The sequence below is a fragment of the Acomys russatus genome, chromosome 17 (assembly GCF_903995435.1).
Source record: "Acomys russatus chromosome 17, mAcoRus1.1, whole genome shotgun sequence".
NCBI lineage: Eukaryota > Metazoa > Chordata > Mammalia > Rodentia > Muridae > Acomys > Acomys russatus.
The window spans coordinates 53,077,752-53,104,725 of NC_067153.1; the positions used below are offsets into that span (position 1 = coordinate 53,077,752).

Below are 26,974 nucleotides of genomic sequence, written 5' to 3' on the forward strand. Positions count from 1 at the left end.
GCATCTCCATAGTTCAAAAGTAGCGTTTTAGAATTCTAAGATAAAGCCCTGTGGACACATTTTCCCCTCTTGGTTCTTCCCAGAGCAAAGGTTGCTGGGGCAGAGAGCACCTCTCCCCAGCTGCTTCCTAACCACAGTGCTTTCAGACCAGTTTGTGGCCATCATGTCTCAAGTCCCTTGGGCATCTCACATAGGCTTGCCTGAGTAGGTTTTCACAGAGCCTAGAAAATGAAAATTACCTTACCAGACTCCCCTCTCTGCTAACCCTGGACCCAACTGCAATGGAATGTGTGAGTTTTGGTAGCCTGACTGATCATTCAGAACAAAGTACAAACTGCATACTGAAAAGCCAGTAATCAAAAGACCATACAAGAATCTAGAGATGCATGTTCATTATCCTCACAATTGTTTTAGAAGTAAAGAAATTTTACACTGAAGAATCTGTATCTAATTAAGATTTATCATGAGGAAAAATGGAGGCTTTCATAGCCTTGGGCCCATATTCCTACAATAACAACAACAACAAAGCCAACACTTAATGGTGTTTATTGCTCCTGACTTCCTCTCCCATGTCCCGTGGGAGAGCCAAATTACCCAATGACATTATTTGATTAACTTTAGTGGTCCTTAAAACTACCCTATTTATTTGTACAGCATTGATTTTCACGACTTGATTTTATGTACTTATTCAAGGTACTGCAAGTGTTCTTTGTTTTCCACTGGCTTAATGTGTTAGCTAATTCATCTAATATCAAATACAGCCATACTTGTGACCCCTACACATTTAAAAATGTGTGTCATCTACTTTTTGAGTCCCTATAAATATGCATTCCAGCTCCTAAGTTATTATTTTAAATATTCTAAAAATACTTAACAAGGGAGAAACAATATTAAAAAAAACTAGAGTGCTAGAATTTCACAAATGTCTTGTCAGTTTAAATGATTTATTGTGTACACCACTGTAAAGCCTATTACTGAACTAACCAATGGCTTAAAAATCAGCTTCCACATTACACTTTATCATGTATAAATAGTATAAAAATCTAGTAAAGCTTGAAGTTTCAGCTGAGGAGATTTTCAAAATATTTTTTTCAATTATTACTTTTAGAGAATAAAAATCAGTTTATTATTTTTTATTGTATTTTCATTTCTATTTCATAATCTTATTCAATCACTTTAGTTATTTAATGATCTCATTTCAAGTGAGACGATTTGAGAAAAAGCATGCCCACTGCCCCTCTACGTGGGGGGCTGAGGCTGAAGCTTGTCAGCTTAATGGTGAAAGAGAGAAGAGTGGGAAATGTTTGTCCAGTATCTGTAGTTCTTCTTACCTTGTTTTTAGGTTTCACTTCACCACAAAGCTTCATAAGGTCTGAAGACAATGTACTGCATATAAATAAAAATCAATCATGAGATTAAATTCAAACTCACTATACAGAATTGTATATCTGTCATGTTGACAACTAGGAAAAAAAATTATATCTATGAAAAACACAGAGAAGTAACATTTAAAATCCAGGTGGATTTATTAAATGTTATTTATTTCTCTTAAATATTCCCATATTTTATTTTTTAAATTTATGACAGACATGGCTTTGACTTCCATACCACTGTTCCTAGGACTATTACCTTAATCACAAAATTCAAAATTATTTCTATTTTAAGATAATTGCCCAATGTAGATTCAAGTTTTAACAATTCTATATGATGGGATGGAAAGATGGCTCATTGGTTAAGAACACTTACTGCTCTTACAGAGGATCTGAGTTCGGTTCCCAACACCACAGGGAATGGCTCACAGCCCTCTGTAGCTCCAGCTCCAAGGGATCTGATTCCGTATCCTGACCTGTGCAGGCTTCTGCACTCATGGGCACGTATCTCCACAGTCATGCACAAGTACACATAGTTAAAAGGAAAAGCCAGTCTTAAAAGAAAACGTTACAGAAGTCAAGTCAAGTGTGGCAGCCTCTGCAGCTCTTACCTTCCCTCCGAGCCCGGGCTGTGTAAAGGGCCGTCTTCATCACTGCTGTCCTCTTCATTTTCTAGGAAAAAGTGAAAAGTGCAAGTGTTGCACAAGTCGGATGGGGACCTCGTTCTTAGGCTAATCATATATATATACATATATATATATATGTGTGTATGTGTGTATGTGTGTGTGTATATATATCTATATATACGCACACATCAGCTCAGCATCTCAACACGGGCACTTTGATTTGGACTGCTGAACCAAAATCGACAAATTGTACAACACTTCTAAGAACCGCCTTTAGTTGCACTGCTAGAATAAGGAGAAATGTGTGCCATACAGAAAAATATAGAGTTTGAACGGTGAAACTTGAGGAAACAGTATTAAGAGAATGGGGATTAGATCATACACTTGTCTGAGCCCATACCATTACTTCATAGTGAAACTCTTTATGTCTGTCCTGCTCAAACACACAAATCCACTGATTAAAACACAAAGGTCACAGCAAACGCTCCAGAAGCTCCTTCAGCGTTCTCGGTCGGTCACTAACACTCCGCACACATGAGCATTCTAACACTGTACCAATTTCGCAAGTTGGTAGACTATTTCACCACCACCATCCCCCCTTTTAAAATCTCCAGGAGAAAGAGTATCTATGAAGATATTCGGACGGCACACAACAGCATGCATCTCGTTCACAGGTACACAGACGACAAAGACAGTGACAGGTGTGCATGCAACGGTTCTGGAAACTACTGTTGAGTCAATGACTGATACATCACGACAACTGTAGCTAGAAAAATTACAAAACAGACAAAACTCCCAAAAGACAAAAACAAGGAAACCAAATATGAAATGAGGAAATCCGTAGATAACTAGGAAATCAGTAGCTAAAGCAGCTACAAAAAACAAAAAAAACCAAACCCCTATTAAACCATTAATATACATGCCCCTATATATACATGCAGTTTTTTAAAATTCACATTCTATTTAAATATGTGTGTGTAATTCACATGTTACATAAGAACACTAAAGACACATCAACTCATTCCTTCCTCTCTCGTGTTCCCTTCCTTCTACCACTGAGGATACGTGTTGGTGAAAGTTTCGTAATGTCTGGAAATATTGTCTAAGATGGCACCATGTTTAGGATTCACAGACGGGAAGGAAATGGTGGTTTTGAAGGCAATGTGCATCACAAAGCCATTTGTTGAAGAGGGACTTAATCCTCCGAATACCGGGCTGCTAAGACGGTTGACGGATAGATAATATAAAACTAAGGTTATGAAGAAATGACAAGCTACCCTAGTTTGAACGAGGAATGTCCCTTACAGGAACATTGGCCACTTGGTCCCCGGGGGGTTGAGCTGTATGGTGAGGTAGTGCAGCCTTGTGGGTGCGACAATGTCACTGGGGGTGGGCCTTGAGAGGTTACAGCCTTGCCCTGCCCCATCCTGAGTTTGCTCTCTTGGCTTGGTGTTCGCAGTTGAATATGATTTTTATGACCATTTTACTTTCAGATACTGGTGAAAACACCTAGAACTTGAAACACGAAGCAGAAGTTCAGCTTCGTTTAAAAAAGAAAAACAAAAAAAAAAAACAAAATACTTAACTCCTGTTTATGAATATATACCTTCCAGAGAGGTAATTTATGCTTTCCATAAACAATCTCACCAGAGCCAAGAGGACCCCACCCCGGACAGTCACCAGCTTAGATGTGTCCTCAAAACCGAAACTGACATGAAGCGCCTGATCTGGGTAGCACACGGTTTTCGACTCTAGAGCAAGACCACCAGGTGTGTTTCTCACCCAGCAGCATCTAGATTAAAGCAGGCACAGACCGCCCAGGTGTCCTGCCCGTCCACATCGGGGTAGAGCTTTACAACCCAACATCACTGGAAATTAACCAAAATCTTGCACTTTTCCATCATTTTTTTTTTTTTTTAAATAGCATCTTAAAGTAAAAAGTATATCTTTGTCTTAAAGAGTAGCATATGGAAAAGTTAACACAGCAGCCCTGTGAGGGTTCCCTTTAGAAGCACCTGCTTACACACCTATACACACTTTGGCTAACTTCCAAAAGCTTAACCCAAAGTATCCCCCGTCAGCAACAAACTAACCAAGGACGCTCACTAGGTGTAGATGCCAGCATATGACTGATGCTGACTACATGTTTTCTTTATGTGGGCCTAGAATATGGTACCTGTTAGGCATAAATACTGCTGTATGGTATTGGCCCCCCCCAATAAAGATGGTGCTAACATGAAAAAAATACAGATGCTCCTCAAAGGCTGTAAGATCTTAAGTGTAAGGGGTTTGGTCTCGGCTCAGCCTCTAACCTTAAGTTTCATCATTAGAAACCATGTACTTGTTCCTCTACAGCATTGACCTGTCGGTTCGTAACACAACTGTATCTCCCCTCTCCTTAGCTTGTGGGAGCCCCTCACGCTGTTTTTGTTTTATCTACCAGCTGAAATTCCACACCCTCCGGGCAGTCTGTGTCAATGCCTGGCATCCTTTTGGGGTATGCTACTCTGCACTCTCACACCCTTTGTCTTTACTCATCTCTGCCCTCGCTGCGCTGTTATGAACTTGTCGTGGTCCATCACCCTCAGCAAAGCATTAAGAGAAAAAGATTAGTGTTGCAAACACCTCTCAGTGCAGTTTCTCGACCTCAAAGTCTAGGATAAGCTTAGAGAGCTGTGTTCAGTTTGTGTAGGTGTGTGATCTATAGCCATCTAGCTTGCCAGCTGAATACCCAGTACTCTTGTCCTCCCCTGCTTTACCTCCACCTCCTCTTACATTATAGCCCCGAACTCTAGGGAAACTTCCTGACAGCATCTGCACTCGCTGCCTCTGTAAGCAGAACACTGGAAAAAGCAATACAATTCATCCAGTAAGCAGTCTGATATTTTTCCTGCACAAAAGGCCATTAAATAATTTCTCTCCTAAGCCAGAGAACATGTTAGGCTGCAACACAACAAAAACCAGAAAGAAGGAAAATAAACAAACGGCAACAAAGAAATAGAAAGCGGGAAATAAAGAGAAGGAATGGAAAGGGCGGGGGAGGGGAGGGGAGGACTAGAGGAAAAGGTGGAATAGAAAAAGGCAAAAAAGAAGGAAGAAGAGGAGGACATGGAGAAAAGGAGGCAGAAAAGGAAGAAACTTCAAGGATGGAAATGGGAATCAAAGAAAGAAAAGCAAGGCTGCTTGACAATGTGAGGAACGGCAAAAATGTATGATGAAACCTGGTGTCTTTTAATCAGCCCTTATCACTCCTAATTAGTCTTTTAAATTTTTTTAAATTTATTATAATTTATTCAGATTACATTTAGATTGTTATCACCTCACTTGTATCTTCCCATTCCCACCCCTAATTAGTCTATTTTATCCTTGTCATAGTTTGACAAGTACCTTCAAATAGCAATATATATATATAATATATATAACATATAGTATATACAATAATATATAATATAATAATATATGATATATTATCCCACCACAGTTGATTTCACAGGATTACTATTTTTGCAGTAACATGTGGTATAAAAATCAAATAAGTCCTGTAGTTTATTTGTTAGGAGCTTATCATTTTAAAAAGTGGAGATTCATAGACTGTGTTTAGCTTAATGACACAGAAAGAAAACTACATTTAATCTTTGAGCTATTTTCCTTTCCCTTGCCAGTAGGCATTCAGAAAACGTTGAAGAATTATACAGTTAGGAAAAAGGAAGTTGTGATCACACTTGTAAGTAATTGTTCCAAACGTAGCATTCTAACCTATCACTAGTAATAAAATTATTCCTCCACTCTCCTGATTCTACACACATCATCACCAAACGGAGGTGAAGACAGGCCCAATGAAAACAGTTCACGTGGAAGACAGAGGCAAGAAAAGGGCTAAAGCTTGCATGTGCAATGATCTCCCATAGCCTCTTCTAGGCTGAAAACATGATGCTTATGATTATAAACATGGTAGAAGTATGCTCAAATAAAGTCCTTGTATTTTATTAAATTTATAAAAACTATATATATTTCTAATTTTATTTTTAGATGGAATAGATGAGAATATACACCAAAAAAGTTATTTATGAGGTTAAAACAATGGAAGAAAGTTAACAGATATATTTAAAAATTAAAAGGGAGCATATTCCATGTTTTCCTTCAAGAAAGAGAAAGAATTCAGGGAACTTATGGAATTCCACAACTGAGCTCAAATGACTATTAGCCCAAGCACACCTCTTTTAAACATCTAAGAATTTCACATCAAGAATGGTTAACACAAAAGATTTAGCTGGTTTTTTTTTTTTTTTAAATCATGAATATGGTTCAAAAGAGATCATGCAAAAACAATGGCTACGAATGGAACATTTTCAGGTATGTACCACAATTAGTGCACAGGACAGTTAGTGCACATGCAGCTGTTGGGCACACAGAAAGCTAAACATACTCACCTAGCTGGGCGCTATCTAGATCTGGATAAACAACAGCAGAAGGAAACAAAAAGCAATACTCCAATCAAAACAAATCCAAAGTTAAAACTCTCACATAGCACAAGATTATGCACTGACGTTTAGGTCTACAGAATAGATGCCATAACGAATGCTTACAAACGTATTTTAGCACAGTTAGGTACGCAGCATGAAGGTAATGAGACTTGGTTAATCTTTCAAGCAACTTAAATAACCAATCCAGATGCTTTCCTAGTCTCCTTTATCCGTAAAGACCAACAGTTTAATACGGTTAAATAACCTTAAGTTGGTAACTGTTTCTTAAAATGACTGTAAGTATATTTCCCCCAAATTTACATACGCATGCAAATTAAAAAAGAGACCATTTACTAAAAGCATAAGTGAGTATAGCATCTATTCAAAAAAGCCACAGAGGAAAGAGATGTAGACCCAGTGTCCAAAGAGCGAAGCTACCATGCAACTCTCATCTAAGTAAAGTTCAAGTTACCTTGCAGCGCATGGCCTAGCAAAGCATCCAACTCGGGGTTTAACTCCGCTTTCTCTTTTAACATGTGGAATAACAGTTGGTTCTGTGTAGCACTGGTGATTTCCGTTTGCTTGAGCCGGCCTTCAAGTACTTTAATCTGAGCCTCTTTCTGGGCAGCCTGAAGACCCTGAAACAATAACCACAGCGCAGATTGTCTTACATCTTACAAAACAAAGCCTACTAGGTAAAAAAATGCTTAAGCCGTGGTGGGCTTTGCCATCAGACAGGCCTTAATGCAAACCCGCCCCTCTACTTGCTTTGCCCAGAGATCTTAGAGGAGGTTCCCTGGCCAAGATCTCACCGTGCAGACGCTCAGTACATGGAGAAGACGGAGCATGAGGATGTAGTGTAAAGGTCTAACATAGGTCCATCGAGGGGAAGCAAGTGACTCAGCTGTCACCTCCTTCAGCAACTGGGGTAAGTGTCCTACTGGTGACAAATCAGGCTTTCATTTAAAAGAGTAGAGTACTACAGCTGTGTGTGTCTCTCTCTCTCTGCTTTGCTTCTGACCTGTACAGAATCAGTAGCAGGCCAACCATGATACAAAATCTGTTTCCTTGAGAATCTTTTGTTAAGACAAAATGAACTTTATTTCTTCTTTATTTGCTCTAATATACAAGTGTAGCAGAGCCAGTAAAATTGATGTAGATATTTATACCATTTTATTTTAGCTCTAAAGAAAAAAAAATTTTTTTTATTCAGTTAAGAATTTTATTTCCTTTTATCAAGGGGAGGGTTCCTGGAGACAGGCATGCAAAACCAAATTGGTTAAAACTTAGGCTTTCAAGAACAGCATGGGAGGGCCTGGAGAGATGGCTCAGTGGTTAACACCACCCCCTGCTTTTCCAAAGGACATGGGTTCAACTCCCAGCACCCACATGGCAGCTCACACCTGTCTGTAACTCCAGTTCCAAGGGAGCAGATGGAGACTGAAGCTCCCACCAAGGACCATGCATGGGTGGGACATTGGCCCCCTACACAGATGGAACTGATGAGCAGCTCAGTCCTCATATGGATCTTCTACTAAGGGGAAACGGAGGCTGATTCTGACATGGACTCTGTTGCTTGCTTTTCCATCACTTTCCCCTGGCGGGGCGACCTCACCAGACCACAGTGCAATGCACTCAGTCCTGATGTGACTTGATTTTCTGTGGTGGGGGTGGGGAGCTCCTTTTCTCTGAGGAGTAGGGGAGGGGATGACAGGGTAAACAGGGAGGGAGGGTGGGACTGGCAGGAGAGGAGAGAGGGAGCTATGACCAGGATGTAAAGTGACTAGTTCATAGTAAGAATAATAAAAAGAATAGGATAGTTAAATCTCACCTTACTAATGCCCATCGACAAGAAGTGATCTAGCAAGTACCGAGCTTCAGTAAGTGTACAGGCATTAATGACGGCGGTGACATCCAACGTCTCCCCTTCTTCCTATATCAAACCAGTGTGAAACAATCATCACATTAATCTAGATAGATTCAAACACAAGGCAAAAGGCTATTGTATTTACTTCACAGTACTGGATAAGTCGGTGAAGCTGCTCAGAAAAAAAACTCAGGATTCCCACACACTAAGAAACACATGCGTGCTTCAGACGAAAGTAGATATACACCTGAGCAGCTAAAAAGTCAAGGCAAGATGTAATAAATGACACATGTGACATATTAAAGAATATCACACCGGGCGTGGTGGCGCACGCCTTTAATCCCAGCACTCAGGAGGCAGAGGCAGGCGGATCGCTGTGAGTTCGAGGCCAGCCTGGTCTACAAAGCAAGTCTAGGACAGCCAAGGCTAACACAGAGAGCCAAAAAAAAAAAAAAAAAAGAATATGACATGGTCAGTAGAAAAATTAGGAGAGAGCACAGCATCTATTATATGCATAAAACCTAAGATCAGATTAAAACAATAAATAGAAAAATACCTTCATATAAAAAAAATCCAAAGTGCCTTTAAGGATATATAATTAAAAAGTTATTTTTCTTAAGCTATTAAATAGCTTTAAGATATTTAAAGATATTTTAATATCAACTCATATATCTGGCATCTGGGCGGTAGAGGCAGGAGGATGAGAAATAGGCCATCCTCACGCACACAGTCAGAGTCTGAGGACAGCCAGGGCTAGGGACCTGCTCTCAAAAGCAAGCACGAGCAAGAAAGGCGATCTTTAAGGTGCACACCTTGGCTTCCTCCATTTGCATGATGTTAGCTTGACAGTCGGCAATACTGTCGTTGATGTAATCGATGTTGGCAGTCAGGGACTCCATCTCTTCGCTGATGTTAGCCACATTTCTATCCCCTTCGCCACTCTCTTTGGCTATCCGCTCTCTCCTTTTTGAAAGCTTCTCTCGTCTTTTTGTGAGTTCTTCCCGTTGCTGTGGGGTTAAAAAAAAAAAATGTATCGGATTTTAAGAAAAGAGCTTTGCCTACCCACACACGGTACAATCAAGACAAAACGTCACTACAGGAGGCATTCGGTGCTTCCAGGAACAGCAAGGCTCACAGTCCGCTCAGGAAGGCATGGCTAGCTTCAGTTTTCCATACCCTAAGTAGTCTGTTCATGTCGGCCTCCATGTTCGAAATGGTCATTTTCTGCATGATAATGTCAGTCACCCGGCGCTCCAGCAGCTGCCACTTCACGCGGGCTGTCTTGGAAGTGAACACGCGGCCAGGCAATCCTTTCCTCTGATAGTTTTTCCTGTAACGATTTACAACGATAAATGTAATCGCCCGCGCATTTATTTGCGCACGACCCAATAGCAAGACCAGCTTTCGTTGATAACGTCATCCGGTGTAAAGGCCCAGAATCAGCAAGCAGCACCTGGTTCCGTTGGCCGTAGGCGTCGGTAACGCCTGGACTCTTGCCACAGGAACTCTCGCTTTCTGCTGGGTGCCTGCTCTTGACGCATCTGCCTCCCCTGCAGCCGCACTGGAACCTGGGTCCGTTTGAACAGGGCTTTCCGATGAGCTCGGCTTCCGAGTGACTTTCCCAGCTACTTTATCAGACATGGGCCTCACTTGCCGACGGAGAGCAGTAACCTGAAACAGCATCAGCGGTCGATCTATCAGTCGGTTGCAACGCGCGTTGCAGGGGGCTGGGTAGAGTGGTACGGGGTTTGTCTTAGAACAAGCAAAGCTCCAGACTTAAAGCCCTAGCACCGCAATGCAGGAAAAACAGAAATGCATTCTTTAATCCCAAAGTCCTAATGTTCCCTCCAAAGTTGCTTACTGTACCTCTTCAGTTTTGCGTCGCAGAACTACTTCTTGATTTCTTTTCTGGGCCTCTAGAAGTCTAAGTTGATGCTATAAAGTAAGATACAATACGTTGATATGGGCAAGCGTAGGATGGCCTACGCTTGGGCTAAAACATTTTCTCTTACTGCCGGAAAACACGACTTCTTAGCATAATCTGGGCTAATAACCCTGTCCATCATACAGATCTTGCCACTTTCATACAAGAAGCAAGGACAGACTCTGAAACAGCTGTCTCTGGGCTGCTGAGATGGCTCAGCATGCAAATGTAACAACTTGAGTTCAATGCCTCATAACTACATGGTAGGAGAGAATCGATTCTTGAAAGTTTGTCCTCTGACCTTTGCACTTGTACCACGGTATGTGCAGGCCCATGCACTATAAACTAATCAGATGAAAAACAAAACAAAAACAACAACAACAACAACAACAACAACAACAACAACAAAAACACCCAGTAAACATGAAGTTGCCATCTCTACTGTCCTGTGGACTAACTGTGGGGTGTTTTCTTGATTTATAATTGATGTGGGGAGCCGCAGTCTACCATAGACAAGGTCATCCCTGGGCAAGTAGACCTGAATTATATGGGAAAGTAAGGTGAGCGAGCCATGGAAAGCAAGCCAGTAGGCAGCCTTTCTTCATGGCCTCTGCTTTAGTTTCCACATACTAATATGAGGCAATATTTTTTCTTCTCATAAAAAAAAAAAAAAATTTTTAAAGTTAAGATTTCTGTGCCAGCTAAATGGCTCACTCGGTAAACGTGGAGGAATGCTGAGTGGATGTATCAACCGTCAGTAAAACGCTGTTTAGCCAATCAGCTGGGCAGAAGGACAGGAAGTGGTAGGAGTCCTTCTGCTCAGCTGATTGGCTAAACAGCACTTTATTGACAGTTGATACATCCACTCAGCATTCCTCCACAGGTAAAGGCTTGATAACCTGAGTTCTATCCCTAGGACACCTGTCACCTGTGCTCACTCATATTCTCTCTCTCTCTCTCTCTCTCCTCTAAAAAATGTAATAAACAGTAAAGATTTTTAACAAAAAAGTTTTTTTTTTTTTTTTTTTTTTTTTTTTTGTAATTTAGACTGTTTTTCAAAATCCAAATGCATGAAAGTAGAATTCTGAAGGTGATAACAAAAATGTTTTAAGTTCTCAGAAACCTATCTACTATTGAGGACTGGTTATCACCCAAGGTGTTGCATCCTAGCACATATAGCCCTTGCAACTAATCTGCCCTAACCCTTTATACTGAATTACTCCAGCCCACACGTAACAGTAACTGTCATTTTACATAGCGAGTGCTTCCTTGTGCTGCTCAGCATATCCTGAGCAAGAGTTAGAAACTCTTGCTCCATTTATAAAGTTGTACAGTGCAGAGAGCACTCTCACATAACAGAGACTCTCTACTCACATCTCTTTTGCGCTGATCCTTTTTCAGCTGAGCAATTTCCCTGTTTCTTCTAGATTCCGTCAGTCTTGCTTTCTCCTGCTCCTCTTTCATTTGCTTCATGAGGCGAACCTAAAGTCAGGCATATACACTATTGAACGTGCTTCATCACCAGATACGTTCAGTGAGTTACACAGATGGGCGTTCATTTGTTCCAAATGTGTCCCACGGAAGCATGTGGCACCCACTGTGTATTTTAGTCAATCACTGCAGGTTTTGGATGATTGTATTTCCAATATATCTTGCCAAGTTAATTAGTGTTCTATGTGTGCAATTTTGATACTTACTATCAGTATCTGAGTGGGCCAGAGCAAGTTATACAACCTCCGTGGGCTTTGACTTTCTTCTAAAATATCCTCATGGACTGTGAAAATTCAATGGGCTGATACCTAAAGGTGCTTATGCCAGAGCCTGGTACAGGGAACAAACCTCATAAATGCGGCTACTTACTGTCATTACACAACTGCACGCCACAGTTTACTCACTTCCTGCATTATGTCCCCATGAGTCCTTTAAGGAAATTGCCTTCATTTTGGTACAGGATTTATGATAATCAATTTTGGCTTTGTATTTTCTCCGTGTAAGAAAATGGTACATATGCAACTCTAGGTGTTGCCGCTAGGTGAGTGAGAATATGATCAGACACACACACACACACACACACACACACACACACACACACACACACACTATATATATATATATATATATATATATATATACACACACACATATATATGTATATGTATACACACACACACACACACACACACACACACACACACACACACACACATATATATATATATGACACTGAATATCTGTTTATGTATATTGGCTCCGGGAAGAACCGCGATAATAGCTCTGTTCCGAGAGGTAAAGCCGCCGCCGCCACGGCGGACAGCACCACACCCGCACCTTTGTCTTCTTCATCTCCATGACATCCTGCTGCAGCTTCTTCAGCTGCTTCTCGTACTGAGACTGGCTTCTGAGCAGCCTGGCATGCTCCTTTTGGGCTGTCTGAAGCCGCTGCAGCTCTTTGTTCATGGCGTGGAGCTTCTTTTCGTATTCACACTTGACTTTCTTCGCCTTTTCTTCTGAGTATGACTCCACTGAGCCTGGGTGTACAGAAGGGCGTCAAATGCAGTGCTTGGGGTGCGACGCCGAGTTTCTTTCATAGACTCAGAACAAGCACCCAATCCCCCAGGGCACGAGGAAGGCCTGAGCCCACTTGGAGCTTTCCAGCTCGCTTCTGTTGTATCGCGCCCTCAAGCCTTTGGCTGAAGCACTTTGACTGACGTGCCCTGAACAGGGAGCGGGACTCCGCCGAAGACCCACCTAAGTTCTGGAGCACTTGGTCCCGTTCCAGCTGCGTGTCTCGGATCTTATGCTGCAGCATCATCAGCTTCTCCTCGTACTGCCTTTTCAGTGTCTGCAGCCGTTTCTGGCTGTTCTCCAGCTCATCAATGAGTTTCTGCTTAATTGCAATTTCACACGTGATATTTGCCAAGTCGGCTTGATAGTTAGCTACTCACGGAAGACCAAAAAAAAAAAAAAAAAAGACAGAAAGTCGGCCGAAAGATAGTCAGCATCGCCCCAAACAAGGGTGTAAAGCCATTATCTACAACTTTAATCCCTGCACTCGGGAGGCAGAGGCAGGCGGATCGCTGTGAGTTCGAGGCCAGCCTGGTCTACAAAGTGAGTCCAGGATGGCCAAGGCTAGACAGAGAAACCCTGTCTCGAAAAACCAAAAAAAAAAAAAAAAAAAAAAAAAAAAAAAAAAAAAAAAAAAAAAGAAAGAAAGAAAGAAAGAAAGAAAGAAAGAAATACATTCGGGTAGTCTGTCACTCAGCAGCCTTGCGGGAAATTTCCTAGGCATACCATGGTCTAAAAAGACAGACAAAGCTGGGCGTGGTGGCGCTCGCCTTTAATCCCTGCACTCGGGAGGCAGAGGCAGGTGGATCGTTGTGAGTTCGAGGCCAGCCTGGTCTACAAAGTGAGTCTAGGACAGCCAAGGCTAGACAGGGAGACCTTGTCTCAAAAAACAATAAGAAGAAGAAGAAGAAGAAGAAGAAGAAGAAGAAGAAGAAGAAGAAGAAGAAGAAGAAGAAGAAGAAGAAGAAGAAGAAGATGACAGAGGCCAACAGCAGATGCTTCGTATACTAAAGAAATGCAAAAACCACGCAGCAACTGAATTTAACACAGAAAGGAGCATCTTTTCTGCCTAGAGCATGCGTGAGTGAAGGCTGGTCTTACAGGTCATGAAAACTGCCTTCCCTGGGGATGAAATGGAAAATGTCAAGTTTCCCACGAAAGCCTGGACAGCTTCCAGTAAGGATTTCCTTGCCTTCCTGCTAAGGGGCAGGTACCTTTTTCATCTGACTCAGAATCTGACTCATCGGAGCTTTCTCCTCCTTCAATGTCATCTTCATCCTCGTCCTCCTCATCCTCCTCTTCGTCCTCATCCTCATGGTCACTCGCTTCTTGATTCTCTTCCTAAAATGTGATTTGTCGTTATTAATAGCACAGGATTGGCAAGGAAACTGATCACCTCAGCAAAGGAGTTGAGAGATGCCAGAGTATAGACCACAGAAGCACAAGACTGGCGTGTGTGTGTGTGTGTGTGTGTGTGTGTGTGTGTGTGTGTGTGTGTGTTATATCTGCAGATGCCAGGGCAGGCTGCCCAGTGTCTTCCTCCATCACGCTCCCCAACAGCCCCATGCAGAGGGCCTGCCATTGAATCTGAAGTCACTGTTCAGGCTGCACTGGCAGCCGAACTCCCAGAAGTTCTATCTGTCCCGACTTGATAACTCGGGCGACAGGCCATGCCCAGCTTTGACATGGATACCAGGGATAGCAGAAAGTCCTCACACTTGCACATGGCAAGCGCTTTTACACACTAAGCCACCTCCCAGACACTGAATTTTGCTTTTCTGGAGTTCAAAAATCATAATAAAAGCGTAAGGTTATTGTGAAATGACTTTGCCTTAAAGAATTCGTCATCTCTCATGGCGTCCTTTCTGCACACACACAGTTTTCACAGAGCACCACACTGAGATTTGCCAGTCCTTAAAAATTCACAATTCTAACGAAAAGTCCTCAAAGAAACAGGAAGCCCTGGGTATGATACCTTCCTCCCTTTTGTTCATAGAAGTTCGTGGCTACAATTTAGAAACTCACTCTCCTAATGCTTACCATTTCTAATTCATTGTTTTCTTTCTCTGAAATACCCTTTTCTTCTTTCTTCTCCTGGTCAGTGTCTGTATTATCCTCTTTCCCAGTCACGCTTTAAAAAAAAAAAAAAAGAAAAGGAATATGAGATAAGCACAAAGGGAATTTTTAAAACACAGTTTGCAAAACACCAACTGAAAGGGTTAGCCATCTCACTAAACCCAAGCTGCCCTGTCTAACATGTAGAGAAAACCAGATATCACCACTTGAGCGACAATCTAATAATTTACACCAGTGTAGAAAGTTTATCTTTTAGAAATACTGACCATAGATCACACAGTGAGGCATCAGATCTAATGGAGACAGCACAGTTACCTCAAAGAAACAGCCAATTAACTACAATGCACTACAACTTAAATTTAAAAGAAACCAAAACAGCAAGTTTGGGGCTCGCTATCTAAATTCATGAAAGCTTTATCTCATATAAATAGAAAGCTATAAAATTATTTTTGTGGGTATGCTGGTCATTTTAAAGGTTCAAAAATCACTCTGCCTATAGTGAGTTTGCCTCTACGGCTTGTATCCATCATGTCTGGGGTCATATTCTCACAGAGTGGGTCTCTAAATGCCAACATTGTCAGAAGTTCAGGCTGCCATCCCACTGAATGAGAAATTCCAGGGTCTACCACAAGTTTCACCATAAAAACTGAAACCTTTCTCTCCAGCTACCTGATGCTGCAAACATAACTACGGAATTGCTGTGAGATACCGGTCACAGATAAACTCATTCAACCCTGTAGTCTTAAGTGAAAATGAATGACTGCCCTGAGCGAATTTTTTGCACACCCAAACCCCTCTGATCTTTCTTGGGTTTAATCAAGCATGCACAGAAGCTACACGTCAACTCACTGGACTCATACCTTTAATCAAAAAAATACGTTAATATAGCAAATCTTTAATAATCCATATGGTTTGTGCTATCAATAACATTAAAAAGGATATTCAAATAAAGCAATATTTCCCAGCAAAATTCCCCTAGAAAGAGCTAGCTTTATTACAGCCACTATTTCCATTAGATATCCTGCTACATTAAAGAACTTCTTGGTTGATACTCGGGCTTATGTATAGGTTATAATGTAAATAATATAACCTCATTTGGGTCCTGTTATTAGTACTTAGCTCTAACATTTACCTCCATGTCCTTATTCTTACATATATTTTTATACTCAGAACAGTATGAATATAAGTATTTTTCCTCCTAAGTACTTTTAAGTTTTTGTTTATTTATATGATTATTTGTTTGACCTGTCATTCTCACTGAACTAAAAGTCTCTTGAGACTACGAATCACATGGTTATGGTTTATTATCATCCATTTCCCCAGAGACTGCACATAATAAATTACACTATTGATTATTAAGGGATGCGATTCCTGTGAGTTACATGTACACCTGTGTTTGAGTCGTCCCATGTGTCCACATACCAAATTCAGTCGAATGGAAAAAGCACAGTTTGCAATATAGGGATGCATGGAGCACAGTACGGCCCCCGCACTGAGAAGCAAAAGCCAGAAAGAATGGCAGAAACACAGCCATAACTAGAGTCAAATAAACTTCAACAGACGTTCATTAATGTTATTCAATCCTTGCATCAAAGGAAAATAAACTGGGGGAAAGCTGAGTAAACAGTTGTAACAAACGCAATCATTTTAAAAGGCCAATAACGGGCACTCAAATACTACTGTGCTAGAGGCTGGGACCCAAGATTTAAGACACAGAGAGGGGGTGTGAGGAAAGGGGAACACATTTCTCCTCGGGCTCCTCCTGCTCCCCAATGCTGGCTCCTTTCTTAGGCCTGGTGTAGTATATTCTCTCCACTATAGTTGGTTCTTACACTACAATATCATCTGAAGTCCCCTTTCTTGGGATTAGGGCCCCCCAGTTTTATTATGAACACTTGACTAACACTCCTGCTCCCTCGAGTAGCTAAGATCAAACCCAATGAATGTTGTCATTGACTTGTACCTCCAATCGTAAAGTCTCCTTGCACTCTGTCACAGAAAAAACAGCATCATAGCTATATATTAATATACTTCTAAGAATTACATTTAAAGCTTTAAGTATTAAAGGTGATTCTAATAAATACTGTAATCTCAAGAATTCAGTTTTTCTTTGATAAATGTGAACAAATTGATGCTTAGATTAGCTATGTAAAAAACAATGAGTCATAGTTAAATTTATAGTTTACACAAAATCAGGATCTTGGGAACTGTAAGGAACATATAAAAATGTAATCTCTTCATCTGGCAAAGAAAGAAACTGTGGCCTTGAGAAGTTGTCCACACAAGGGACTGAGAGCAGATGTCCTGATTCTTGAGAGTGAAACACCCACACCCCAGGAAACTGTCACCACAGGATGTCGGGATCCAGCTGAGTGCTACCACATCAGACCTTTACTTCACTGAGGCAGACACATATGTGCACTTATGGCTGAAATAAGTCCTAGAACACTAACCTGCTCTGCTTCTGCCGTCCTGTGTGATCACATGAAAGCCGGAAGCAGCCTTGACTCACGTGTGTGTGTGTGTGTGTGTGTGTGTGTGTGTGTGTGTGTGTGTGTACATATATATGTATATACTGGATAATTTAATGTGGTAGCATGTTTCAATACATCAATTCAAAGATTTATTGTATTGTGAGCTTTCCAAATAGGAGAAATTGCACATTTATAATTTTACTGTTTTAATGTTTTCTACAAAGCTTAGTGCAAATAAGGAAGAGAGGTGCCTACCCGTGAGATAGCATTTGCTACAACAAAAAGCAATCACTGCCCAGCTAACGATCCCCAGCCTGCTGCACTCCAGATACAGAAATGCTGATTTTTTTTTGTTTGTTTGCTTATAAATCTGACAGTGAAGGTTTATGTAATTTTACTAAAATGGCTTATGTAATCATCATATTTCTGGCAGTTATTTGAAAGTTAACAAAACTGCTTTCATTTTAATTCAAGTAACTACAGAGTTCTTTATTCTTAAACACTTTAATTTTTTTCCTGCTATTTCCACAAAAGTCATTACTTTAAGGGGTACCCAGCTAATCTAGTCTGAAGCAATCTACAATTCTGTAGCACATTTTCTTGCACATAGAAATTAAGTATTCAAATGACATTTTAATTTAAAAAAAACAAAAAAAACCTGGGAAATATTCCAACCTTCTTTCTTCTCGATTGCTTTCCTCAAGTTTCTGTAGCCTTCAAATCACGAGGCACAGTATGGGAAGGCCAAGCCAATGAAGGGCAAACCAGACAGTAAAAGCAGAAGTGGTAAGAAGGGAAAATGGTACATGAGCTTGAAGACGTTAAAATAAATTTTAAAGATATCATTAAAGGACAATACACAGTAAAAAGGCAATACATTGTCTACGAATACGAAGTAGAAAACTAACAGTATTATATCTAAGAAGAAAATACAGATAATTGGTGGCAATTGTTTAACAGTAAAATGCAGTCTCAACTTATATGAGTTGATAAGTCCTAGTTGGATATCACTGCTATTTTTTAGCCAGAAATAGATCAATGTTTAAAGATTTTCCCCATAAGTAAAGTCTACTTTCAACAATATCCTCTTCCTTTTAAATCTTTCAAAAAAACTTTTTTATGGTATAATTAAAAGACTTTCATTAAGTAATGCCTTTATACCATAATGAAAATACTAATAAAACATACACGTTACTATTTTAAGAACTTGACTTCATTTGTTTTACTATACATATAATCATCATGAAATCTAAATGAAAAAAACTAATATCAAAGTTATATGAGATGGTATTACAGACAAATGAATATGGCTGTTATATGATCAATGAAATACACAATCTTGTTAACTGAAGATAAAAATTTCACAAGGTTGGGATTAAAATCTCACTACTAAGAGGGCAGAGAACTAAGGCAAAGGTGAAAATAAAATGGGAACTTTAGTACTTTCCACTAGTAAGACTGTTCTTTAATCAGAGTGTAAAAATATTATAAATTTAAAGATAGAGGTTTTAAACCATAATTTAAAGAATACTCAATATACAAACGTCTGGCTCTTTACTCAATGGAATGTACTATATCTGAATATTTGTCATGTGACAGTGTAGGTGGGCTAGGCTCTGATTAGGTGTATTGCAATCTGCAGAAGCACACTCTGTCTAGGACAGCACAAAATCCTTTCACAATCATCACTATTTAAAATAATGAAGAGAGAGCTGAGTTGTGAATTATTAAGTCAGTTCTCTTTCGGTCTTATGGTGTGTGGTCTCATGTAACTTTTATTTCTTGGGCTGTAATTGTCTCTTACAACCAATTTATATATTGCTTTTAGAACATGAGACAAGCAATCTGAGAGAAACGTTCTACACAGAGAGATTTTCTCCAGATAGTAGGCACAGTGACTAGAAAAAGGCAGAGTCCATACAAACAGAGCTGTGCTTCCAGAGTTTCAACGCAACACCACTAAGTCTTTATAGGTGCAGCGCAGTCTGAAAGACGATGAAGAGTTTTGTATCGTGGGTCGTTTAAAGCCACACACTCAAAGGCACCGGATAAATGTGTGAGTGGTAAATGTTCTTTCTCTGTATATGCAAAACAATACACTCCTCCCCAGTCACTGTAATCTAGGCTTGTCCTGGTGAAAATCAACTATAATGGTTAAAGCATATGGTTTCCTGGTAATGAAAAAAAAATCCAAATTTTCTATTATCATCATCATCATTGTTGTTGAAACCCTTTGCTTTGTGTTTGCTTTATTTCAGGTCTCTGTCAAAGATGGGAGTTTATATCTATTTTTATAACAAGAATTTATATTACATAAATCTAAAAGTTACTTAGACCTAAATGTGATTAGAGAAATGCTTTTATTTGTGTTTCCTGCCTCTCTCTCTCTCTCTCTCTCTCTCTCTCTGTCTGTGTGTGTGTGTGTGTGTGTGTGTGTGTGTGTGTGTGTGTGTGTGTGTGTGTGTGTGTATAAGGCAGAGAATGCCCCCCTGACGTGCATTTCTCTTTTCACTGAGGGTCCCAGGGACTGAATTCAGATCTCCAGGCTTGTAAACAAGCATTTTGTTTGTTTCTCACTGAGTTGTCTCACTAAATCCACGTTTGTCAGTTTTTTAAATTATGGAACACTTGTTTATAGAACAAGACAAATGTCAAAAATTTTACGAATTTCATGTATACTTATGGGAGTTCACACATTGAGTCTCTAAAATTTTATATGTGTACAGTACACGAAATAAGCATTTTAACCACACAAATCATGTGTGCATTTGACAAAGGCACACTGGCTCACGTACACTAAGTGTGCTCGGTAAAGTGTTGGCTGTAGGAGTTCCAGCTGGTCTTCTCATTGCAATCTTTCACTTACCTAGCTGGTTGATTTTGCTCCCCAATCTTTTCCTCCACCTACATCCCCATGTATCATACCATAACGTACATGCCTAATTTGGGGTTCTTTGTGTTCAGTCTAGCCATCTGATAAGTCACCATGGTTAGCATGGACCACTATCTTCATCTCACACTTCCTGAGTCCATCACAGAAAAGCATCCTGGACCACTATCTTCATCTCACACTTCCTGAGTCCATCACAGAAAAGCATCCTGGACCACTATCTTCATCGCACACCGCCTGAGTCCATCACAGAAAAGCATCCTGAAATAACTGCTGCTCCATTTCCATTTTGCTTTCCTTACAGTGGACAAAGTTCCAGGATAAATAAACCAGGACAAACATAACAAAGTATTTTCCATTCGTCCTATTTACTAGCTCTCAGTGCTTATTGGCATGCAGTTTCACAAAGATAATCTGAACCAGAGCTACTGAGTGCCTATAGCCAATATTAAAAAAATAAAATTTAAAAAAAAAAAAATATATATATATATATAAAACACATTTCATTCAGATCTCTATTTATCATTCATTATCTATACTCAACAAGCCATTGATGCACTATCTAAATTTAATTTAAAAGGAAAGTATGGACTAGCCCATGACCTTGAAAAATACACCCTCACTTACAGGCACTCACAAATACAAACTACCTCGGTACTTAAAAACAAGCCACACCATCTACAGAAGTGGATTTCACAAATGACAAACCATGAGAAAACAACTCGTGTTTGTTCGAGCACGATGTGAACATTAGTTCCCGCAGAACTGTGGTCCTTACTGTAGTGTAGCTGTCCTCCAGCGAGGGAGAGCTAGTCATGACCTACGTCCTACTGTTGTTGCCATCATCTGGGAGAAGTACCTACTAAAACGTTACTCACTAAAGAACCTAACGCCTCCTACCCCTTAGTGCCCAACTCGTTTTCATTATTTTATCTATTCCTTTCTACCATAAAGACACAAGGCATGGTTCACCTAACAGATTTAAGTTTCTAATAACTTCCGTCCACTGAGTATTCAAGGAAGAAATGCCTTGTTTTCTAAATACATTTCTAAGTAAACTGAACAAAACAGCAGAAAAGAAGACAGTGTGGCCTCCCTTTCAATATCTAGCCAAAATGCTTAAATGAAGCTTTAGTGGCGTGTTCAAATGTATTCTTTAGAAATAATTGTACTGTTCGACAGAATCAATAGGTAAATAGATAAGTAATTTGAGTATTTAACCACTCACACATTACAAATGGTCAAGTTTTCCAATTTTTTTCCCCCTTTTCTTTTTTCCCAGCTGACTTTGGGGCGAGGTATGACCATGGCACGGGCAGCCTATCGCAGTGGAAGGATGCTAAGCAATCCCCTGAGAGATTCAGAAAGCCCGAAATAAAGCGAAGAACTTTTGCAAAATCAAATCAGAAACCCTGAAGGGAATGTTCAGAGAGCAAATGGTATTTGGATAGATTAGTCTGCTTTTAGTCCAACTGACTGGTTAGCAGGGTTAGGACATCTACGAGACTATGCAGCTCTGCTAGAAGAAGAAGAGCATGAACAACGCACTGGTACGATGAGACACAGACGCTTCACAGAAAAGCGGGGTGGATGGAATGCAAAAGCAGCAATTGGAAACAACAGCAATATAATAATATCTAAGAGTAAACTGGCCGCCTCATAGTCTTAGCCCAGTTCATTACTTCACGCTTATAGCTAAACCAAATGTTCTCATATATAAGTAGCGATAAACCATTACAAAGCATATGACTGTGGCTGTAAGCTAATTTCGATAGTTTTTTTCATGTATCCATCTACTTACGAGACTATTACACATACTGTAACTATAAATTAAATGTCCCGAAAAAGGGGAAATGCTCAATTTTATAATAGTACCTTTTCTTCTTCTTCTTCTCTTTTCTTTTGAGCTTCTCTAAGTCTTTCTTTGCTAGATCGATAATCTCGATGGTTTCTTTGTCTGAAGACAGGATCGTAGGAGAGAAAGCTGATGACCCGCTGAAATACGGTGACCTTGCTGTGGCTCTGGTCAGGTTTTTTCGAAGGTTCTCATTCACTGCTTCGCTCTCTAATAATTTTGCCCTAGTGAGTAAAAAAATATCTTCAAGTAGGAACACATTTTATTACAGTAAAGCATTTTAAATAATTATTATGCGGGCATCTCTATGTAGCCTCTTGTAGCACTGAGCCGCAGGACACTGCTCTGCGACCCTCACCACCATGCACACCTTTGCTGATATGTCATGCTTTCCTATATTTTCAGGGTAGCACAAAGCCTGGACATACCAAAATGAAAGCTGAAAGTATATAAACCTATAATAGACCCCCTATTAGTAATAGGTATTTTAGATTGTATTGTGTAACAAACAGCCGCAGTGTGTCGCCGTCCCACGAACTCTAGCCACATGCACGAAAGGCAGCTTTTTTATAGTCTAGAGAGAGAATGGGCCTTTATCCTTCACTTTCCACTCCCTGTACCCTAACACACAAGCACGCTTGCTGCTGCTGGAACTTTACTGACTAGATGACAATGAGACACAAGAGAAGTGCCAGGGAAGGAACAGAACCATGGCTTGGATGTCATCTGACGCTCACTAGATTTGGCCTTCAGTCTCTAAAAGCCTCTACTCTTCCTTGTGTAAAACAGGGATAAAAATATTTTCTATAAGGTTGCTATGAGAACCAATTATGTAATGAACTTAAAGCCTGCTAAACTACAACTGTAGTTAAAAATAATAATTCTTATGAAAATTGGAAAAACACTGGAGAGTGCTATGGAGGCCTGAAAAAAAATCATTAGAAAAGTGTTGAACACTAAGAGAACGTTCATGATACGCTGTTGTATTTCAAAGATCAGAGAGAAGGCAGACACACTGTTATGGCAAAGTGTTGCTGACAACACCCACAGAGAAAAAGCAAACTCTTAACTTCAGTTCTCAACTCTGGAAAAGGTAGGAGTTTCCCACTTCTACAAAGGCGTTAATCTCCCAGATTTCAAGGATTAGATGGTGATTGCTTCAGTTTATTAAAAGGTCATGCCTTTTATCCCAGAATTTCGGTGGCAGAGGCAGCTGGATCACTGTGAGTTTGAGGCCAGCCTGGTCTACAAAGTGAGTCCAGGACAACCAAAGCTACACAAAGAAACCCTGTCTCGAAAAACCAAAAAAAAAAAAAAAAAAAGATAGAAAACATTAAGATAAATTTCACTTAATTTAAGGCATTGGGAATAAATCTTCATGAGAATAAATTTTGACAGACATGTGGATTAAAAAGAGGGACAGGTAGATTAAAAACAGAACTTGAAAGGGTGTGCTCGTGACACACCGGTCCTGGACAGCACCCCTCAGCTTAAGAACTTTCACATTCTATTGTTTCACTCAAACCCATAATAACTTCGTGAGGCTTGTAAGTGTTATCTCTTCTTATAGACTGAAAAACTAATACTCAGAGATGTCAGGTAACTAACGATGTCACGTAGCACCTTGTTAACACAGAGGAGCGTAGACATCAATCCAGGTCCTCCAACTTGAATTCAGAGTTCACTCACGGTTATTCAACACATCAATTATTTTCACGTAGTGCATTATAAGCCTGGGACTCTAGGAGGCTACTCACCAGGGCTGGGACACATCTAATTAAAGAGCCACCAGAGCGTTGTCAAAGTTGGGAATGGAAACTAAGTTTCCAAACGGGAAACTAAGTTATTATTAGCCCATATAAGGAAAGGGTTTGACAACTGGCTGAAGTTGGCCTATGAGTCATCTCTGTCCTGTAAATGCCTCGAGGAAAAGCCTTAAGACGGCGAGCATGAAGGTGTTCCGTGTTGCTTTTAGTCCATGAGGAGCGGAAATTATCCCAGCAGTTTCCTAGGAAATAATGATGCGGTCGTGCCGTTTGGCTAATGGTGAGGTCAAAGTTGGCATGCAGCTGTAGAATGGCAGCACGAGGGAGAGGAGACAAGCCACAAGAACCAGAAAATATACCAGCAGCAGCAGTCACCGGCCAGAAACCAGGGAGCAAAGGAAGTGAGGAACAGCTGCAGAGCAGGACGCAGGACCCAAAGCCTGACTAATGCTCTCTCTCTAACTCTCTCTGTCTCTCTCTGTCTCTGTCTCTGTGTCTCACTCTGTCTCTGCCTCTCTCTCTGTCTCTGTCTCTCTCTGTCTCTCTGTCTCTGTCTCTCTCTGTCTCTCTCTCTGTCTCTGTCTCTCTCTCTGTCTCTCTGTCTCTCTCTGTCTCTGTCTCTCTCTGTCTCTGTCTCTCTCTCTCTCTCTGTCTTTCTCTCTGTCTCTCTGTCTCTGTCTGTCTGTCTGTCTCTCTCTGTCTCTGTGTCTCTCTCTCTCTCTCAGACACACATACACACACACACACACACACACTAAAGTTACAATCATGTAAATAACCTTATTTCCACACTATAGTATCTTATCTTTCCTATTTGGCTTCGGCTTTTGAAGCATTAAAGAGACCAGAAGAGCTTTGCGAAGGCAGAAGGTAGGGAAAGGACTTGTCACCAAGAATGACTAGAACGGCAGAGGGATGAAAGTGGAGAAATACCACAAACTCACTCAAGACAGAGAAATCTGAGGGTGGTTATAAAGGAGGACTTCCTCCCACCTGCCAATTATCTGAAGACATTTCCTCGTGGAGCTGATTGGGTTTTTACTCCATGAGAAAGTAGCTAAGCATCAGAGCTAATGATGGAAACTAAAAATCTTCCAGAAGTGCTTAACGATCCTGTCCTGTTTCACACGCCTATTCCCCCAAATCCTTTCTTCCACAGATGTCTCCACATCCACCTACCATGGAGAGACATTTTTTCATTTTCCTGAAGTATGACATTTCTATCTTCTGCATGTGTCTAGTTACAATATTCTACTAGACTGTGGCCTCGTGTGTCACACCCATCTCCAATGCACGGCATGCGTGCTCAAATGTGAGCGTCTGCAGCATGTCTAATGAAATATAAATGGATGTACCAGAGAAGGCAGAACCTCAGGGAATCATACAAGAGCTAAAGAAGCAGAAGAGAACAGGAAGAAATAGAAAACCCGAAAAATTAAAGGTGATTCATAGACCCTGATGTATTTCCAAGTAATGGGGAAAGAGCCCTAGGTATGAAAGGCACTAAGGACAACTTCACCAGCATCAGGTGTGCTTGTCCTATACTCGGGTTTAGAGATGCCCAATAAAGGTCTAGCAATAACATTAAAAGGATAATATGGAAAAATAACATGGGAAGGGAGACGGGGAAAATTAGCTTTGGAACATGACATTATGGGAAAGCCCAGCATCTAGTCCTCTAAAGTCAACACGTCCAGAGGACTGAAAAATAGCACGAACAGCTCCTAAGCAATCATCCCAGGACACAGAAATACTATAAACACTGCAAGAACTGACACGCATTACAGACAATTGCATGCATTTTACTTATAGAAAACTATACCTGAGATCTTCAATTTCTTTGATATAACTATGAATCATATTACTAATCTCTTCATTCCCTTCACCTGCAAGATAAAATATGGAATGAAATTTTTATTTTAAAACAAAGACTCCATTATTGTTAGTATATCTCAATGGCATAGTGCTTGCCTGGCATGCATGAGGCCCGTTTTGAAAGTTAGTGCCAAATTAAAACACAATTCCTACAACAAATGTTCTACCCTGAATTACATGAGCAGACCATAAAAGAAAATGTTGCAAAGAGCACATTTTATCCATATAGGAATTTATTCATTTTTTAAATTAGGTATTTAACTTAACATCATAGGTTATATATAAAAGTTTAACGCTTCAACTTTAACTACATTAAGTCAATAGTTGACACAGAGAGTGCTTCATGCCCTTCAGAAGTTAATCTCTCACCTGCCCCACCCTACACTCACCTGCCCTGACAAGAACTTGGTTGGCCTGATCACTGACAAGCTGTGTGATTCTGGCCCTCAGCGCATCAACAGTCTCTTGCATGGCTTTTATTCTTACACGCAGATTATTATTTTCCGTCTGTAGCATAGCATTCTCATGAAACATGTCATTGATGCTTTCCACGCCCTCCTCGTCAATTATTCTTTTACCCTTGGAAAGAAATATTCTCTTGTTGGTTGAGGCCGTAAGTACACAAGAGTTTTCTTTAAAGACGCCCCAAGATCACACAGTTCAACAACAGCCTTTTTTTTTAATCTTCCCAGCCCCAAAGCAAAAAAATCAATTTCCTTCGACTACCATCTTCCATGGGTGCATTAGTCAATAGAGTTACGGATTGGGTAAGAAGCCTTTTGAAGAATTTGAGACAATCTGACTTCCCAAAGACTACCTCCCAAGACAAATTACATGCAGCCACTCCAGAAAGGCACAGGAGCCTTTCAGTGTGTCAGAGGCTGCAGCCCATGCTTTGAGCTTACCGTTTTGTATTCCATGAGTTCCATCTGAAGCCTGGTGATCTCGCTTCGCAGGGCGTTGATCTGCTGACTAGCTCTGTCTTGATTGACCATGACTTTGTTCTTGATATTTCTAGCCCGATTGGCATATTTCAGTGTGTTCAGTGTCTCCATGAAGTCCCTGTCTGATGGGCTGACGCAGGCAATCATGATCGTTTGGCTGAAAGTTACAAACAATGACGAGTTATACAAATAAAAGCGAGTACTGAGATGCACATTTTAAAGCTCCTACCATTTAGATGACCTCTTCCCTTGAAGATGATAACAAGATTGATGTTACTA

At 40.5% G+C, this 26,974-nt stretch overlaps 1 protein-coding gene across 1 annotated transcript in view; it reads right to left on the minus strand.

Moving 5' to 3' along the window:
• Kif21a (kinesin family member 21A) overlaps nucleotides 1–26,974 on the minus strand; it is a 115,613-nt gene that overhangs the window by 22,970 nt on the left and 65,669 nt on the right. The window contains exons 8-26 of the mRNA XM_051160229.1: nucleotides 26,657–26,852; nucleotides 26,141–26,330; nucleotides 25,699–25,762; nucleotides 22,131–22,334; nucleotides 18,041–18,079; nucleotides 14,856–14,946; nucleotides 14,030–14,156; nucleotides 12,999–13,187; nucleotides 12,579–12,778; nucleotides 11,625–11,732; nucleotides 10,193–10,261; nucleotides 9,780–9,997; nucleotides 9,503–9,656; nucleotides 9,139–9,333; nucleotides 8,291–8,392; nucleotides 6,932–7,097; nucleotides 6,427–6,447; nucleotides 1,982–2,042; nucleotides 1,332–1,386 (exon numbers count right to left, since the gene is read on the minus strand). Of these exons, the coding sequence (XP_051016186.1) occupies nucleotides 1,332–1,386; nucleotides 1,982–2,042; nucleotides 6,427–6,447; nucleotides 6,932–7,097; nucleotides 8,291–8,392; nucleotides 9,139–9,333; nucleotides 9,503–9,656; nucleotides 9,780–9,997; nucleotides 10,193–10,261; nucleotides 11,625–11,732; nucleotides 12,579–12,778; nucleotides 12,999–13,187; nucleotides 14,030–14,156; nucleotides 14,856–14,946; nucleotides 18,041–18,079; nucleotides 22,131–22,334; nucleotides 25,699–25,762; nucleotides 26,141–26,330; nucleotides 26,657–26,852 (2,449 nt within the window). The remainder of the gene's footprint in view (nucleotides 1–1,331; nucleotides 1,387–1,981; nucleotides 2,043–6,426; nucleotides 6,448–6,931; nucleotides 7,098–8,290; nucleotides 8,393–9,138; nucleotides 9,334–9,502; nucleotides 9,657–9,779; nucleotides 9,998–10,192; nucleotides 10,262–11,624; nucleotides 11,733–12,578; nucleotides 12,779–12,998; nucleotides 13,188–14,029; nucleotides 14,157–14,855; nucleotides 14,947–18,040; nucleotides 18,080–22,130; nucleotides 22,335–25,698; nucleotides 25,763–26,140; nucleotides 26,331–26,656; nucleotides 26,853–26,974) is intronic.